At 44.7% G+C, this 19,426-nt stretch overlaps 1 protein-coding gene across 4 annotated transcripts in view; it reads left to right on the forward strand.

The window, feature by feature from the left end:
* CABIN1 (calcineurin binding protein 1) overlaps window positions 1-19,426 on the forward strand; it is a 4,301,447-nt gene that overhangs the window by 2,755,185 nt on the left and 1,526,836 nt on the right. For all 4 annotated transcript variants that reach the window (XM_044068841.1, XM_044068840.1, XM_044068839.1 and 1 more), the window contains one exon: window positions 16,471-16,584. In XM_044068841.1, coding sequence (XP_043924776.1) covers window positions 16,471-16,584 — 114 coding nt within the window. The remainder of the gene's footprint in view (window positions 1-16,470; window positions 16,585-19,426) is intronic.

Below are 19,426 nucleotides of genomic sequence, written 5' to 3' on the forward strand. Positions count from 1 at the left end.
AGAAATATTCCTGGCTATGACTTCAGTCTCTGCCTGATGATATTAAGGCTAAGTTGATGGATGCACACAACAGATGTGTGTTTGGTGCTGCTGCAGCTGATTTGTTCAAGTCCCTGCAGGAGAAAGGCAAGGAGTTACAGGATCTGAAACATATTTTGTTTAACCAGTGTCTAAGTTCCAGAGAAATTACCCTGCTAAATTAGCTTTTGTTAGAAGGCAGTCTCCTCCTCCTAAAGGCAAGAAAGGGGGTAGGAGAGTTACCCCAGATAAGTCTACACAGACCCCTCCTGCTCAGAAGCCTTCCTTTCCTGATAAATAAGGTGCTGTCTGACTACCCAATTCGTCTTGGCCACTTTCCTCTTTCCCTTCATCTTTCTCTGTCTCTTCCACTCTGGTTAAGCATAACCCAAGATTCTTGGGTTATTTCCATCATTCGTCAAGGATATTTTGTTGTTTGGAAATCTCTTCCTCCTTCATGGGCATTCCTCAACCACCTCAAGAACAGTTAAGCTTTTTTCCAGAGGTGCTTTAGGATCTTTTGACTCGGGGAAACTGTTCAAGAGGGTCCAGCTGCTCAAAGAGGGAAGGTTTTTATTCCAGAATGTGTTTGGTATTCAGGAAAGAGGGCACTCTGAGACTCATGTTGGATCTTTCTCACCTGAATACTTTTCTTAAAGTTCCTAATTTTCAAATGTTATCCCTTCAGATTTTGTTCCCTTTCCTGCTTCCTCAGGCTTTTCTGGTTTCTCTGGTTGATGCTTATCTCCATATCCCTATTCATCCGCTTTTCAGGAAGTGTTTACATTTCTCTGTTGCTTCCTGGCATTTTCAGTTCTCTGGTTTTGCCCTTTGGCCTCTCTACTGTCCAAGGGTATTCACCAAAAGCCTAACTCCTGTAATTGCTTTTTGCAAGATTCAGAGGATCCAAGTATTTCCTTACTTGCACGATTTCCTGTTTCATGCATCCTGTCCAGAGATCCTGTTACAAAGTCTTCATTTTGCCATTTCCCTTCTACAAAGCATGGGGTTCACAATAGATTTCAAGAAGTCTTTTCTCACTCTTTCTCAAGACCATGTTTTTCTGAGGTACAGGATTCAGACGGTGCCTATGCTGGCATCTCTGTCTCCTCCCAAGTTCTTGACACACATTTCCTTCTTTCAAAATCTTCCTCTGATGGCCTGTATCACAGTTAGGGAGTTTCTGAGAGCTGTAGGATTTATGACATCCACCATCCCTATGCACCATCTGGCCAAACTCCACATGAGAAAGTTTCAGTGGTTTCTGAAGTCAGTTTGGCTTCAACATGCACACTCCCTAGACTTTGTCATTCCTCTTCTTCCTTGTCTCAAGAAGGAACAGCACTGGTGGATTCAACAGTTATCTGCAAACCCAGGGCTCCCCTTTCATCACCCTCTTCCCTTTCAGTAGCTGTCCACAGACACCTCAACCATGGGATGAGGAGCAGCCTTTGGCTCCCTAAAGGTGCAGGGGGTGTGGTCACCTCTTCAACAGAAAGAGCACATCAGTGTTATAGAGATGGAAGCTCTTCTGCTGGCGCTTCAGGCTTTTCATCCTCTTTTCTCACCAGGATCTCCCAAGATATTTACAGACAACACCACAGTGAGGTGGTATGTGAACAGATGGGGGGAACAAGATCTTATCTTCTTTTCTGGGTGGCACTTCTAGTGTGGTATCTGGCTGGCCAGTATCAAGTGACTTTTCAGGCAGTTTACATTCCCTCAGGTCAAAATATTGTGGCAGACTCTCTAAGCAGGACCTTAACCCAATCCCACAAATGGTTGCTTCACAGGGATGTGTTTCTGGCCATTGTACACCAGTGGGGTGCTCCTCAAATAGATCTGTTTGCCTCCCCCCTGAATAGACAACTTCTTTTTTGTGCCAGACCCCCATGTCCTCTCGCTTGGAAGGTGGATGCCCTATCTTTTTCTTGGAAGGGGACGTTTCTTTATGTGTTCCCTCCCCTTCCCCTCATTCCAAATGTTCTGTTCAAAATTCAGCTGGGTACTCCCAAAATCTTGTTGGTGACTCCCTTTTGGACAAGACAGCATTGGTTCCCTCTTCTTCTGCATTTAGCCAAAGGCAGTCATTACAAGTTACTTCACAAGATGGACCTCCTCACATAAGACAAGGGATCTGTCATCCATCCCCGCCTGTCCACTCTTCAGCTGACACTGTGGGTGATAGGATATTGATTCTAAATAGGCACCCTTTTTCTGAGGGCACGCTTAGGGTCCTGCAGAAGGCCAGGAAACCCACTACTAAGAAATCTTATTTATCCAAATGAAAGAGGTTTTCTGTTTGGTGTCTTTCTCATAACCTGGATCCACTTTCTGTAGATGTTCCTTTGGTTCTCCATTATCTGTGTGAATTGCTCATTGCTGGGTTGGCTTATTCTTCTGTTAAGGCCCTCTTATCAGCTATTTCTGCTTGTCTGTCTTTTTTCTCCTTTAGCTTCTAGATTTGAAGCTGAACAATTTCTTAAAGGTGTCCTTCATATGAGACCTCCCAGGAAGCCTGTTGCTCCTCTCTGGGATCTTAATTTTCTTTTGGAAAAATTGACTCAGGCTCCTTTTGAGCCTGCTGCTTCAGCTTCCTTGCAACATTGCTGTTGGAAGACTGTACATTCGTTGGCCGTTACTTCTGCCAGATAGGTGTTGAGCTTCAAGCCCTTAGGGCTTGTCATCTTTTTTTTTGGTGTTTCATAAGGACAGGGTGTCCTTGCGTATTAATCCTTCTTTTATGTCCAAGGTGGTTAATGAGTTGTCTCTTAATCAGTCTGTTCATTTGCCCACTTTTTTTTCTCTCCACAATCTGCCAGTGAGAGGGTGCTGTACACACTGGGTGTGCATAAACAACTCAGATTTTATTTGGAGAAGACTAAGGCTATTAGGAAATCTGATCAGCTGCTTGTTTCTTTTCATCCTAGGTCCCTAGGATTAGCTATATCCAAGCAAACTGTTTCTTCTTGGATCTCAAAAGCTATTTCCTTTTGTTGTTCTTTTCATGGTAAGAGCCTTCCTTTTCCTGTTAAGCTTCATTCTACTAGGGCTGTGGCTTCTTCTGGTGCTTTTTTCAAGGGTTTAGATACTAACTCCATTCTTGAGGTAGCCACCTGGACTTCTGTGCATACATTCAGCAAGCACTACAGGTTGGATGGAATCCAAAGAGCTACAGCTGGTTTTGCTAGGGCCATTCTTCTTGGCTCCCTAGAGGGCTCTGCTGGTCCTTCCTCCTCCCAAGTTTTTTCATAAGCTTTGGCACGCTCCATACTGTTATGAATACTGCAACAGTAATATGGAAGGACATAGTAGTTGGATAAAATGTTACCATAACGATAGGTGTCCTTTTCTTCACTGTTGCAATATTCACTCCCTCTCTCCACCTCCTGGTCCATTTCTTTTCTGGATGTACTGATTACCTCTCTTTCCGTGAACTGGTGTTCCTACTGGGGCTCTCAGTTCTGAGGATGGTACGTTCGGAAGTCACCTTTATGACCCTACACTACATGGGGAGAATACGTGTGACATACAGCATAGCACAAATCAACGTAAAGGCTTTGGTGTACTGGCTGGATGGCGGGGACGCCCTTGGCAAGGGATCCCTACTATTATGAATACTGCAACAGTAAAGAGGACATCTACCGTCATGGTAAGATTTTACACAACTCTGTTTTCCTTTGATGTGGTCTGTTTTAGCTATTGCTAGAAAAGTTATAATAGAAACTTGGAAGAAAAAGTCCTCACCTTTGTTTTCTGACTTTACAAATATAGTGAATATGGTTTCTAAAAGAGAAAAATCCAACAGTCAGGATGAGAACCACCAATATTACTTCTTCCTACAACTCTCGGATAAAATTAAGGGACTCATATAAATGTCAATTTACTAATATTAGTTATATTAGAATTTATATGATTCGTTGACTTTGTAAATATGTTGATGTTAATAGTTCAATATGTTTAGTTACATTTTATTTAAAACTAATAAAAATTGTTACAAAAATATTTACATATTCTTACCAGAGATACAAAAAGTGGGCTAGACTGGACAGAAATTATATTTGACAAGAGCATGTATATTTAATTGAAACCCATCCGGTAAGTATAGCAGGTGCCCCCCCCCCCAAAAATAAATAAATAAATAAATAAATAAATAAATACAGTGGATAAAGATGCAGGTTAGTGATGAAAAATGAGGCAATGGTGCTTTCATGCCCATCTGTTAAAAGGAGAGGAATTTAAGAAATGGGTAATGGGTAGGAGTCAAGAGTTATTATGGAATACAGAAAATACTTCCGAAGGGATAGCTAGAGAATGTTCTAAAATGAAAATGGACTTTAAAAACATGATGGAAAGAAAAACATATGGGAGAGAAGTAATAAGAACTGTTTAGTGGGTCTGTTAAAGGTTAAATTATTGCAGAAGAGGAGTCTCATAGCACAAGAGGAGGTGCAACTGCACAGAGCTAAAGGGAAAAAAGGGAGTATTTAGATAATTTGAATGCCTTTATAGAGCCTGCTGTAACTTGTTAAGAACCTCTTTATTAAGTCACAGTTGGAATATTGACATAGATGCACATGCATTGACAGAATAGGAAACAAACCAAATGATGTTTCTCATTGTTTTCTTGCAGAATACGTTTTCAATGAGCATTCATCACTCCAGTGTTACCTAAAAACTCAGTTCCTTCTATCCCTTAAACCTTACTTCTCCTCATGAATATTCTGCATTTACTTTTAACACAAACTTTGTATATTATCTCTTTTCCCAGTCTTTTCTAACCTCTTTTGAGTGATTACTATAGCTATCATGCAATATTTTATATGCCCTGCTAATTAGGTTCATAGAGGTGTGCTAGGTTAATGACCACTGGGGCCTTTTTCAAGCCTAGCCTTGCATCCCTAATCAGTGATGAGTTCTGGTACTCTTGGTAGTATAAGCAAAGGCTTGGGAAATGAACCATTTATAGGCTCCCTGTGTCCATTACATACATAGGTGCCAAGCCAGAACTGAATTTCCAGTTCCCCATCCAGTTGTCCAGTTACAGTTAAATTGGGTTTGGGAGGAACTCTGCCTCACATGGATGGGGAGCCTGTTCCAGAGATAGGGTAGTCTCTAGGATATATACCTGTCTCTCCAGCAGGTCCTATTTATATAACAGGCAAGGTTTAAGTCTTTAGAACGGGAATACTGGTGCTGTTTATTTTATGTATGTTGTAAATGTGATATTGGATTATGCAAATTATCCCTTTTTTAATAACTGCTTCTCTTCTGGACTCTGGTAAAAACTCGACTACAGCTAGTCTTTCACTTAGGACTCCTGCATACCCCTTCCCACCTCTGGGAGCACTGCTGTATACCCCTTCTCACCTCTGGCTGTCATGCTTCACATAGACCTGATGCAGCCTGACTACTGACATGTGGCCAAGCTGGATTTTTTTCTGGAAGAAAACAGGTTGGATATCAGGATTGTGTCTCTATTCATAAGAATATCTCCTTTATTTCAGGAACAAACTCATGTAGCATAGTCTGTGGGGACTAGCTTGTCTATTATGGGATAGTGTAGACAGTTCCTTGGGAGAAGGCAGTTTTCTCCGAGCTGTACCTTGTTGTGGAGAAGAGTGATTCCTTGGAGACTTGGCTTTTGTTTGTCAAAGCTAAACTGATTCCATAGAGTGACCAGTTCTTGATGTTGACCCTTCAGTCTTTGTTTCCAGCAGCATTATTGGATCTGCAGGGCACATGCCTTCATGGTCCTTGACAGAGATTACAGAAGCAGAACTTAAGATTCAGAGTCAGTCAGGACCACTTCTGGTGTACATTTATCCCTTTCAGCTCCCATGGTACTCACTAGAAATTTTTTCCCAGTGTTCGCATATGTGATAGAGTGGGGACATGCATTAATTCTTACATATGTGATAGTGTGGGGACATGTATTAATTCTTACCTGGTCAAACGACTGTAAGCAGAAGAGGGTCCTAAGATCGCTGAAGCTTACTTTGTACTGCTTGGCTATCTGAGTTTCTTCCCAAAAATACCAAAGTGAAGCCTCATTTTCAAGAAGTCAAAACTTTTCCTGCATGCTCTACTGGATAGAGACAGATAGCTTTTCTTTCCCAAAATCAGAGCCTAGAAGACTGAAAGCTTTCTTTGTAGATTTGACACAGAAGTTGCAGAAAGATCCTCAAGGTCATAGGGCACATCTCGTCCTCCATACTTTTGAGCCTCGTAGCCAGACTTCATTTGAGAAAAATCCATTCATATCTTAGGATCATTTTGGCAATAGCTCTTTCACTCTCTGTACCAGGTGACTCTCTTATCTATTCCATCGGGAAAGAGTTTTCTTGGTGGGCTCAGAGAGTGGGTTTACCTTATTGGTTAAGGGGTTTACTTCGAAGACACAAGGTACATGCTTTGATTTTGACCTTAGGTTTTCGGCTAGTCTTAAAATGGCCCTTCAGAGCAGTTAACCTGGTATTCAGTTATGAACCTATAAGTAGTGGTTAACTGGGGCAGGGCTGTGCTAGTCCCACAGGTAACATACATACATACCACAGTCCCTCAGTCGTTGCTTCGGAAGCACATTTAGCACAACCTGATGCCTACAGCAGTCACTTTAGTAGAGTCACTATGTAATCCATTCTGGAAGTAGCTTATTGGCCGCCTGTACACACCTTTTCCAGCCATTGCAATATGAGCATTGTATCCAAGACCAGGGCAGGCTGTGCTTTGATCATTCTGCGTAGACTCATAACCATGTTCTCTCTATTGCCAGCCACTCCCTGGTTCTTTAGCTGTGGGATTCTTCCCAAGAGCTGTACTGCAACAGTGAATTATATGATTCACATAGTACAGCTGTGTTAGGAACTACCCATGATTGTAGATGTTTGAGGGTATTCAGTCTTACAGTTCCAGTTCCCTCCCTTCATCCCCTTTTTTCTCAAATTCTGTGGACATCCTTGGGTGGGGTAGTTACCCTAATCATCTTAAAACTTCGTTGATGAATTCAGTCACAGTAACACAAAAAGGTTAGGGCCATAAGAAAAACACCACACGACTGCTTGTGTGATGACTGTGCCAGACTGCTGCCATCTTGGGAGATGGGGAACAAATGGGCAGAGGTAGCAGCTCAATACCTGCCAGGAATGGAGGCAACAAAAAGACAGAAGAAAAGTGCACAACTTAAAAACAAACTGTAGTAGTAGTAGTACCCACGTGACCCAGGAATAATATCTAGTTAGGTGACTTGCTGAGGGAATTATGAAAATGAAAATCATGAAACCGAGGTAGTGTTCCAAAGTAAACAAGCCTTTATTCATCACAGGCAAGCGATCCTCAGTAACAAAAATCAGAAATAATTTACAATGTTAAACATATCAGCTTTTATACACTGAGAAGTAGGTGTGGAAAATATACGTATTGTTTAATTTTAAACCAGCCTATTAAAGGCAAACAATATAAGTAGGCTGTAAAAAGTGCATTTTAGAACAACATGTAGCCACCCCCACACAGTACTATTCATTAGGTCAAACTAAATCCTAGTTAAGGAAGACAGTACCTATCTATTTGCAACCCACATTCCCAAATCATGTATTAAGAAATATATAACATATACAAAAATAATATACACTCAAAAATATAAAAAGACTGACTTTTTAGCTAGCTAACTAATGCAATAACACCTTCATCAGGTCTGTGACAAGAACTAAAAATCATCATTAGCTGAGCTGTAAAATTCTACAAAAATTTCACCCGATCTGGCTCTGAATGTTGGAGCTCCAGATACAGTCCATATATGAGGACACCATGGCATTTATAATACAGGGAACTTGCTTGTTATGTTTGGTGTTTCTTAAGGCAGTATTCCTAAGGTAGTAGAGTAAAGACTTGAAAACAGCTGACACCTGGTCCTTCTTTGCAGTCTTTTCACCAAGGAATACCCCAAAGTTCATGCAGGAGGTTAAGGCTGTGAGCTGTAGTTCCCATGGTACATGGTTTAATTCCCTCAGCCTTCATTTGCCATTTGTATGACCTTGAGCAGGTCACCTGACCAGGCATTATTGCATTGTCTCACAGGTATTACTACTACTACTACAGTTTTTTGTAAAGTTGTGCACCTTTCTTCTGTTTTTTTTTTTGTTGCCCCCATTCCTGGCAGCTGTTGACCTGCTACCTCTGCCCATTTGGTCCCCATCTCCAAAATGGAAGCAGTCTGGCACAGGTGTCACACAAAGCAGTAATGTGTGGTGTTTTTGTTATGACCCTAACCTTTTTCTTAGTGGCTGACTGTATTTTGTACAGTCCCACTTACATTATGCTCCTGCAAATGCTCCATGATAGCTGTTGTCACAGACTTGTGATAGCCAATATCACCTCTACAAGCCTTAGTCATTTGTTTTACTCAAACCGCTGCTTTCATGGAAGCAGATTGGTTGACCAGAATAACCAGCTTTCTCTGTCAAAGATGGGCGAGCCAATGTAGGCCCCTCACTGTCATCCATCCATGCTTAGCTCTTTCAGTTTCTGAATTGCTAATCAGACTTGGACTGTAGTCAGTGCTTTATCCCTGTAAGCCACAGAGAAAGGTTATGGACTTCTGACATGAATTCTAGCTTATTACCACATTACGTGGTATTGGTCCACAGGAGTGGAGCACTAGCATCCTGAGGTGTGGCTTGAACTTCAGCCCATTACTGATTATCCAAAACTTAGTTGGCAGCAGACATAACATCCTGAGGTGACAAGAGGTTAACACTGTGTACTGTCAGCATAACAGTGACAGCTTAGACCTTTACACTGACTAAGATGAGCACATGACCCAAAATGGAGCTTTGATGTGCATCACAGCTGAATGGGTAGAAAGTGGAAGAAGCCACCCTGTCAGAAGGATTGGGAATATAGCAGGCAACCTAGTCAAGAACCACACCTACGAACCCAATGTAATGTTTTAAGCACTGCAAAGGAATTTCATGGGTGTCCATGTCATATTCCAGTGGGAGATGAAGGAGGACAAAATGCTGATAGCTACACTGGTTCCTAATCACTAAGGAACACTGTTCAAGCCTGTCTCTGTGTTGTGCCTTGTATGAAAACTTTTGTCTAACACGCACACACTTGCATTTCAGTTATTTGGCTCTTAAACCGTTTCATACAACCTTCAGGACTCTGAGTATAGGTTGTGCTCATTTTGACTCTCCTCCAGTAGTCCACAAGAAAATCTGTTGTTCATATTGAGCACTTTTTTTTTTCTCTCACTTGATAGTGTCACCCTCAGTTATACCTTGAATGTCTGCAGTCATAGTGCTGATGGCGTATTTATCCTGTTTCAAGGTCTTTCTATTTCAATTCCTAGTACCAGAGAATTAAGTCACAGATGTATTAGGGATTCCCTTTCCAGTGAATGTGAATGCAGACCTTTATTATGCAAGGAAGATTGTCACTGTGTGACACCCCTACCCCATGTGCAAAAAAATGGGAAAAGGAGTTATAGATAGATGGATTAATTGTACCTTCTTAGAGTACATTTAGTTCTGATTACTTGGCAATGTTACTGATGTTCTTAGAATAACATATAGCCGTCTGTGTCATGACTTTGCTTTTAAGGTCATTCGATTTATGAGTAGCTTAGTCACAGAGGTGTTGCTATGGGAGTTATATTACAACCGTAAAAGTCCTAAACAGCGAATACGGAATCTGAAGTAGGGACTTCATTTGTCAGCAACCTTTGGGTCTTGGATCTGACTTTGGATCCGAGCCGGCAACTTATTTTACAGCTTATGGATCCGAGCTCCTAGCTCCTTCCCTTACCCATAATCCCCTGCCAACCCTGATTGACCTCAGACCTAGTTTGCCGCTCTTAGAAGAGACAGCTGGATTTCAGAGATCCTGGTGACTTTCAGATAAGTCTTGGAAAAAAACTTGTTAATACAGAAAATCTTTGATTTCTTAAATAGTGTGTGTGTTTAGGATTCCCTTTTGTTAATTTTATTCATTTTTAGTGTAATTCCTCCCCTCGCTGGTTCGTAGAGTGTGCGTTGCTTGTGTTTTTGGGGCCTGGTGTGTTTGTGTAGTTATTTTTTCTAATGTCGGAGGCCCCAAAACCCATTTTTTCTAAGTGCACCGAGTGTGACCATAAGCTTTCACCGGTGGATGGCCACACTCTGTGTGTTCGGTGCCTTGGGGTTGAACACCTGTCCTCAGGGTGTTCCATTTGCGCAGCGTTCAACTCCAGGGCACTGAAAGAGCGGAGGTCGAAGTTGGTTCTGGCGGGACTTTTGCCCCCGGATCCAGCTTCGGCCTCCGGTACTCCCGTGGCTCCTCCTCAGCCCTTGGTGGTAGCCACTCTTGCCCCCCTTCCTCCAGCCGGGACTCAAACTCCCACTAAGACGCTGGAGGAAAGGGAGGCCAGGAGGGAGAAAAGGAGGGAGAAGCACCACAAGCGGCGGGCCATGGCCTCCGCTTCGGCCCCCCCAGCTAAGAGGGCTTCTCCCTCCATGGCTTCCAGGTCCCCTCCTCCTCAGATCCGATCCCCTTGCTTTTTCCCGGGACCCGAGGAGGAGGAGACCCGATCATCCAGGCCCAGCTGCAGATGGGAGTGCTCTTGCCTCCCCCCCCCCCTTCGTGGGGGAGCTCAACACCTTTTTTTGCCCCGATAGCTCCTTCTCTGACCCGCTTCCCGGGTTCAGAGCGCTCAGAGCCGGGCAGCGTTGGAGCCGGGGGTGGATCGGTGCCGACAGTACTGGGTACTTCGGATCCGACCCTGCCCTCAAGTCTGTCGGGTCCTTCGTCGGATCCGACCTCTCAGAGCCATGGGCCGAGCTTCGGATCCGAAAGATTCAGTGTGCCTTCGGCTCCGTCCAGGTCGAAGCACACGGGTCCTTCGGATCCGGTGGCCTCGGTGCCAGTTCCGATCCCTTCATCGGATCCGAGTGGGAGCCGGCTTTCGGATCCCAGGGAGAGGGGCTCCCCCTCTGCCTTCGATGTAGTGGAGAGGGCTCTGTTGAGAGCATCCGGACCCCCGGTCCTTGCATCGGCTCCACCCTGCACTCCCTCTCTGCTGGGTCAGGCTTCCATTACCCGGCCACAGGGACAGCCTGCTTCGATGTCCCAGGTTGTTCCACTGGAACAGGATATTGCTGGTGAGACCTCCTCGGACAGTCTCCCCGAGGAAATGCCTCGCAAGCATAAGTGTAAGAGGAGACACGTGGACTCCCCCGAGTCCTTAACAGAGGACACGGACTTGGATGAAGGGGAAGGCTCCCCAAGGTCACCCCCCGAGGATGTCTCCTTTGGAGACATCATGGAAATGCTCAGGATCGGGGGGGGGTCTGCCCTCTAGGCTTCCTCCGATGAGTCTGTGTTCCTGGAGGCATTCAAAGCAGGCCCGTCTACCTCTTGGGTGTCCCCTCCGGCCAACCCCCTGGTGGACCTTATCACCACCAGGGCGTGGAAGGAGCCGGACACTGTGGAGCCAGTCCCCAAATGCCCGGATAGAATTTTGAGTCCCCCTGCAGACCGGTCCCATTGGAGCAAGGGTCCCCCCGTAGATGCCATGTTGATGGCGGCAGCCACAAAGAGGGAATTAGCTCAGGAGAGCCCCTCGGTCCATCCACCGAGCAAGGAGTCCCGCTCGATGGATCACCTCGGGAAGCGGGTATTTAGTTCAGCGACCTTCTCAGTAAGGTCCCTGAACTACATGGCACATGTCATCAGGATGCAGCGAGATCTTATCAAAGAATATGCTGCTTCCCCCCCAGAGTCCATGTCGGCGGAGGACAAGCAGTTGTACTCCACTTGTATGGCCACTCTAAGATCAGTTTCAAATACCTCTATGCGGCTTTTGTCCCACGCCACAGAGGGAGCCACTAGAGCCAGCGGAGCAGGTCTAGTCATGAGACATCAGGCCTGGCTCCGACATTGTGACTTCGCGGAGCCCTTTAAGGCGTCCTTTGCGAATGCCCCCTTTGATGGTTCTGCCTTGTTTGGCAAGACTGTTCGCGAGACACTTGTCCAGAGCGAAAAGGACGGGAAGACGTTGTCTGCCGTCGGAGTCCGCTAATCTGCTCTCCAGAGGTCCTTCTCCAAGAACCAAAAGGGACAGAAGAAGATGTGGTTCTGGAAATCGCAACATTCCCATCCTGCTCCGGACAACCAGTCCTTCCGTGGCAGAGGAGGACAGGGAGGACGCCGCCCTAGAGGCAGAGGGGCCCCGAGAAATTTTGGGTCCAGAGAAACTTTCTCTGATCGGCCCACGCAGCATCCCTGAGGGGTTGCCCGACTGCTCCACTCTGGAGGCAGTCGGGGGGCGCTTCTCGAAGCACCTGGCGGCTTGGGAGTCCATTACATCAGATCGCTGGGTGCTTCGTATCATATCCAGAGGTTACAAAATCCCACTGCACCATGTCCCCAGACTCAAAAACCTCCCCGATGTACCACCTGATCAGAGGGAGGTGGCAGCTGCAGAAATTCAGCAGCTGCTAGAAAAAAGAGCCATCCAGCCCGTCCCCCCAGATCAACTTGGATTAGGGTTTTACTCCAGGTTCTTTCTGGTGCCAAAAAAGACGGGGGACTTGAGACCGATTCTCGACCTTTCACTCTTGAACCTGTCAGTAACCAAAGAAAAATTCCGGATGGTCACCCTTCAATCCATTCTCCCCCTCTTGCGGGGATGTGCTCAGTAGGCCTCAAGGATGCGTACTACCACATTTTAATGGACAGACGATCCAGGAGGTTTCTCCGCTTCGGCTGGGAGCCAGTCACTATCAGTTCAGGGTCCCTCCCTTTGGTCTCACCACAGCCCCCAGGGTGTTTACCAAAGTGTTAGCAGTGATAGCGGCCCACCTGAGACTCCAAGGAATGCAGGTCTTCCCGTACCTGGATGACTGGCTCCTGTCCGCCCCAACAAGACATCTACTCTGCGCAGCCAGAAATCACCTTCTCCGGCTAGCTCCCCATCTAGGCATTACGATCAACCTGGACAAATCCTCCCTTGCTCCAACACAAGTGATAGATTTCATAGGGGCCAAACTAGATACGAGAAGTCTGCGAGCGTTCCTCACTTTGGAGCGACTTCAAAACCTGAGACTCCATGTGCGGGCCATCCTCCAATTAAATGTCCCACCGGCGGAATTGGTCCTTAGGGCGCTAGGCTCCATGGCAGCAGCAATAACTCTTCTTCCATACGCTCGTCTGAATATGAGAGTGCTACAATGGACCCTTTTAGTCCAATGGTCCTTTTAGTCTGTCCCCCTCAACCATCCTATCTCACTCAGCAGGGCTTGCAGGAGGGCCCTCTTATGGTGGCTCCAGTCCCCGGACCTTCATACGGGACGACCCTTCTGCACGCCGCCTCCCCTTGCGACGGTGACCACGGATGCCTCTCGCCTCGGGTGGGGGGGGCATTGCTCAGGCAGAACGGTCCAAGGCACGTGGAACGACACAGAGACCTCCTTGCATATCAACGTTCTGGAGATGAGGGCGGTGCTGTTGGCGTTGCAAGCACTTCAGAACCTTCTCCCCGTAGGAACTATTGCGATACAGACGGACAACATGTCGGTTGTCTGGTACATTAACAAACAGGGGGGAACCAGGTCCTACCCTCTCTGTCGAGAGGCCATGAGGGTGTGGGAATGGGCGATCTCCACCAACCGCTTCCTTATCGCAACGCACATTCCGGGACGGTCCAACATTCTGGCGGACAAGCTCAGCCGCACTATTCTTTCCCCTTACGAGTGGTCTCTCAATTCCCAGGTAGCGAAGCGGATTTTTGCCGAATGGGGGAACCCTGCTGCGATCTTTTTGCCACTCCCTCAAACACAAAATGCTCCATCTTCTTCGCTCTGATTCCCCCCCCCTCGGGGAAGCCCCGAGAGACGCTCTAGTGCATGCTTGGCCTCCCGGTCTACTTTATGCCTATCCTCCTCTACCCCTGATGCTGAAACTGATACAGAAAGCCTCTCAGTTGGGGGAGCAGAATGATCCTCATTGCCCCAGTCTGACCTCGTCAAACTTGGTTCCCTTACCTGTGGTCTCATCTGGTGAATCCTCCCTGGATTCTGGATCCCATTCCGGATCTAATATCCCATCCCTTAGGCCTACCGACCCCGAATCTGGACAACCTGAAGCTGACAGCTTGGCTGCTCCAGTTCCACTCTTAGTCAGGACTCCTGGCATCTCTTCACCAGTTAAAGCCATCTTGGTGGCAGCACATTAACCTTCCACTAGAAAAGTCTATTGCAGTAAATGGAAGCGTTTTTCCATCTGGGCGGAACACCATAACATAGATCCCTTCACGGCTTCGTTGCCGTCCGTCTTGGATTTCCTCACCGGACTTTTTCAACGGGGAGCTAGCTGTTCTACGGTCAAGGTTCAATTGGCAGCCATTTCTCATTACCATGTGGGACACGAGTCAGGTCCCTTGATGACTGCGAAATTATGTAAAACCTTCCTCAAGGGTACCTTCCTGCTCAGGCCTCCTGTCAAGGAAGTTGTACCCCCTTGGGATCTATCATTAGTCCTTCAAGCCTTGACTGACCCTCCCTTTGAACCAGCTGCCTCGGCCGAACTTAAATATCTTTCCTGGAAAACGGCGTTCCTTGTCACCATCACTTCAGCAAAAAGAGTTTCCGAACTTCAGGCCCTTTGTGTGAAACCTCCCTACTTGATTTTTCATCAGGATAGAGTATACTTCAGGACCAACCCCTCCTTTCTTCCTAAGGTGGCCTCAGAAAGCAATATCAATCAGTCCATTAACCTGCCAGTTTTCTTCCCTAAGTACCAGAATAAAGGAGAATACAAGCTGCATTCCTTAGATGTGCACAGACAACTGCGCATCTACATTCATAGGACTGCTGGTCACAGACAATCCAATCAGTTGTTCATTTCCTTTGCCAAATTCAATCTGGGTAAAGCTATTTCTAAGGTCACCTTATCACGATGGATTTCACAGTGTATTCTTCTGGCCTATGAAACTTCCGGGAGGCCCGTACCTCAGGGAGTACGGGCGCATTCTATTCGCTCCATATCTACTTCTGCTGCCTTTAGATCTAGAGTATTTTTGGATGATATTTGATCTGCAGCCACTTGGGCCTCATCTCATACCTTTAATAACCATTATAAGCTGGACGTTATTTCCAGAGGGAGAGCATCCTTTGGCTCCGCAGTGCTCCGGAACATCCTTCCATGATGGCCTCCCAAGATTCAGGTAGCTGGGGACTCTGTCCCAAAGATTGCTGACAAATGAAGTCCCTACTTCAGATTAAGAAGTTATGTACTCACCATAACGTTCCATGTGAGTAGGTGACTTCATTTGTCTGCAACCATCCCCCCCTCCTTCCCCCTGGCCTTCAGAAGTCTATTCTTGAATGTCCTTTCTTGGTCCCTTTCGGGACACTTTTGGTCTGAGATTTGGTATAAGGGCAAACTTGATCTGAGGTCAATCAGGGTTGGCAGGGGATTATGGGTAAGGGGAGGAGCTAGGAGCTCAGATCCATAAGCTGTAAAATAAGTTGCCGGCACGGATCCAAAGTCGGATCCAAGACCCAAAGGTTGCAGACAAATGAAGTCACCTACTCAGATGGAAAGTTATGGTGAGTACATAACTTCTTAATCATCGACACATATTACCCGAACCGCGAATACACCGAACACCCTAAACCGAGAAATTCAAAATCTCGAACCGTCATAGTTGTCCAACCCCACCGCACGCTACGTGCTACCTACCCAAACAAAATACTTAAATCACATACACACACTAACCAAAACCCTACTTTTAACCCTACACTAAACCTTACATACATTACTGTCTATGCAGTTACCTTAACCCACACCCTAACCCTAAGGTCCTTAACTATCACACACTATTACTATCTATACACTTCCCTTAACCCGCACCCTAACCCTGAGATCCGTAACTATCGCACACTTACCGTACGGAGCTATACCGCAGAAGGGCCAACCATGACGATTCGACATTTCAGATTTTGCACTTCAGGACGATCGGTGTTTTCGTGTTTCGACTTATACGTGTCGACGTTTCCGTATTCGGGTAAGTGGACCTTCGCGATTTCAATGGGGAACCATTGCTATGCATTTTGCCTGGTGAAAGTTGGAGTCTGTGCTTTCAGGATCTGTAACGATGGTGAGTGTTGTACAAGTAAATGAAATATTTTCCCAGGAACCCTACATGAGCAGGTTGTCTAACAGAAGTTGTTTCACTTTTGAGCATTACTTAGAACTGTTGCTTTCAATATGACTTACTAAAGAGGCTGAATTAAAAATTCTGCTTTGTTCTAAAAAAAAAAAAAAAAAGTTCTGCAGTTTTTTTTTTTTACACACTGTCACTCTTTCTAAACAGAAATGTATGCTAGTTATATGATTATCTCTGTCTTGTTTCATGTATGCTTACTTTACTTTGTCTCTTTCTTACTTGCATCCCGTTTCTCGTTTCCACAGGAGCTGCACTGGGCCCGAGACGTGTTGCTAGGCAGCAACTTACCGTGGCAGCAGTTGAACCACATGCCAGCACAAGGCCTTTTCTGTGAAAGGAATAAGACAAATTTCTTTAATGTAAGTGAAGTATACCGTTTGAAAGTTATTTTCCCATTGTTTCTGGATTATGTATTTTTAAAGGATTTAAAAGTAAGTTTTTGAAGCAAATTAGATTGTTTGGTCTCCATTATAAGGGATGTTTCTATAATAGTTAGGGTCATTAGCAGCTGACTCTAAATTTTTATTTGCTTTTCTCCATGCACTGAAGTTACCCCATTTCTCTTTCTTTTATACTTGTATAAATATTTTTTCAGGATGGTTCTGTATTGTTTAACTGTGAATATTCTGTTTGTTTCAATAGTTAGATGACTGTTAGAGATTAGACACACACTCCACTATGTTCATGACTGACCCTGAGACTTGAAAGCACTTTTTGGCCTGAATATGGCCAACCTCGGTGTCTTGCTGCCTTTTATGTTACAGTAACCAACCTGCTTGCTTATTTTGGGATTGAAAATATATATATATATATATATATATATATATATATATATATATATATATAAGAAGAATCTTGGTCAACTGTTGTTTCAATTTGCATAATGTGTACTGTAGTGTATATTCATATAAACAATAATAATAATGAAAAACGTGAGACTTTGATGATATCTGGGGAAGGATTTATCCTTCCATGTGCCTCCGTGCACCTCATTGCATAGCATTACTGCTTCCTTGGTGTCCACCTCCACACAGCACTGTAGTTGTGTTTTTAAGCTCTGTCTGAATGAGGGTGCCAAGGCAAGAGAGACGTAGCATCTGTTTCATGTTAATGTCATATAGTATGTTTGTTTACATGCCATAGATAGAAACGTCTCCTGAAAGGGGAAGTTTACTTGTCATTTTTAGCCACCCAGGACGATTCATTGTCTAAAACAGCACTCTACCTCTTGAATACTCTGGAAGATTTTTGGATTGAAATGTTTTTTCATAAAGTTGAGAGGAAATGATAACAGTTGCACAGACATGATCCAAGTATGTGTGTCTCTGAAAGGGCAGAAGTTGTATTTGAACTGTAGAATTTGAAGCTCAGGCACTAGACGTGAGAAGTGATGTGTTCAGGTTTTAGTGGGGATGGGCGAAGAACACTCGATATCTACACATCCTGAGCCATGGACAGAGAATATATACAGGTGTAAGCCTTCTAGCATTTATCTAATTTTCTTTGCTTCTTATTCAGGCTGCGTTCTTTCACTTTCTAGGACTTTGTGTCATTTTATTCTCTGCCTTCTGATTTTCTTCCAGTTACATCTACGGCTGTGTTTACATTTTATTTCTTGAGGTATGTGCATGCTCCTGTTCAACTTATCTTGGCCATTTCTCTTTCCAAATTGACCAGTTCTGCAGATAATCTCATAATTAGGTGCTGCAGTTCTTGGGTAGAATTTTATGTAGGTTAACCTGGGTATTTGTCACTGTTATATCTCTAGTGTCAGTATATAACAGACGTAACTTAACCTGCCCTCAGCTGTTCTCCACACTGTTGTGGCCACCCACCTTGAATTCATTGCAGATTTTCATTTTTTCTATTCAAGTCACAAAAATGAAACCTAGCAGGAGTTTGAGTTTTTCCACAGGCATGACCTTAGAAAGGCAGCTTGTTGATAAGTTCGACATGTTGAAAAGTTATTCATCCACACACCTCTTTTTCTGTACTTCCCGGTGAGGCTGCTGGTATACCAGAATCGAATTTCATGCCTGTATTGGCTTTCTACACCGCCTTCCCAAAATATTTCTCTATTTAAAACTAGAGTTTCTTAGTTTATTGACACCTTAATGAATAGTGTTAATCTGTTGTTTGTTTAGAGCATGTTATGAGATGGCCATTCTTTAAGGGACCGTCTGCAGTAGGTGTACAGCAGGGATATTCTTTTTGAGAGCCATCTCACAGCATTTGCTTTTGCTGTGGTCACATGTTTTCATAGGCACGTGTATCTCTACTGGTTGACACATTAGAATGCATGCATTCAATTGAAGGGGGGTCTTGTTTTCATGCTCCCTACTTTACTGTTGCTCATGCAGTTTGGATATCAGCATATATTATAGGATTTTAAGTCACTGTCATAAGCTGGATGTCATGTGATGTACTGCACTTGTGATTACATTCCTGCAGCGGCCTGGGTGGCAACTGCTCCCAGTATGTATCTGCACCATCTGACATGGTTCAAGCTGTTCTGATTTCAGGTGGACTTTGCTTGGGCTCTTCTTGCTCTTCCCATAAAAAGAAAGAAATTATTCAGAATCTCCAACAAAGAAAATAACTGCTATCCGCTGTAGAGAGCATGATGATCTTGTTCTTTAGGTCAACTTTTCTGTGATGGAACATCTCAAGTTTTAGTAGAGAGACATATTCACCATCCCTTGCCTCGGTAAAGCAGACTTTTCACTGATAGAGAGCTTGACATAATTTTGAAAACTGTGTCTAGCACTTGGGCATTCTTTACCTCCTGCCAATGCACTTCATGACAGCACGGACTGTGCTTTCCTCATTCCCTTTTCACCAGTCACACAGGTTCTGAAATCGGTCCTTACATACATGATTGGAAAGTTCCTGTGTTTGGTGCCTAAATTACTGAAGCCTTGTTAGTGTTCCCTTGGTTGTTAGTGAAATAGGACATGCACTGGCAGTCGTTTTACTGCCCAAACGAAACATATAGTGCAAAGAATTGTCAGGCCTGCTATCCATAGGTGAAGACAAAAAAAGACTACAAGTTTACATTACCTCACAAAAAAAAGGCATTCTTGGAGGCTGGCTAGTGCAGGGTTAGCTAGCAGGGTCTTTGTCATGATACCAGACCATTCTGTGGTAGATGAGAGAAAGTAAGGGACTTAGTGACCAGGCATCAGCCAAAGTCTGTCAGAA

Source organism: Protopterus annectens, chromosome 4.part0, assembly GCF_019279795.1.
Source record: "Protopterus annectens isolate FY-2018-M chromosome 4.part0, PAN1.0, whole genome shotgun sequence".
Taxonomy (NCBI): Eukaryota; Metazoa; Chordata; order Ceratodontiformes; family Protopteridae; genus Protopterus; species Protopterus annectens.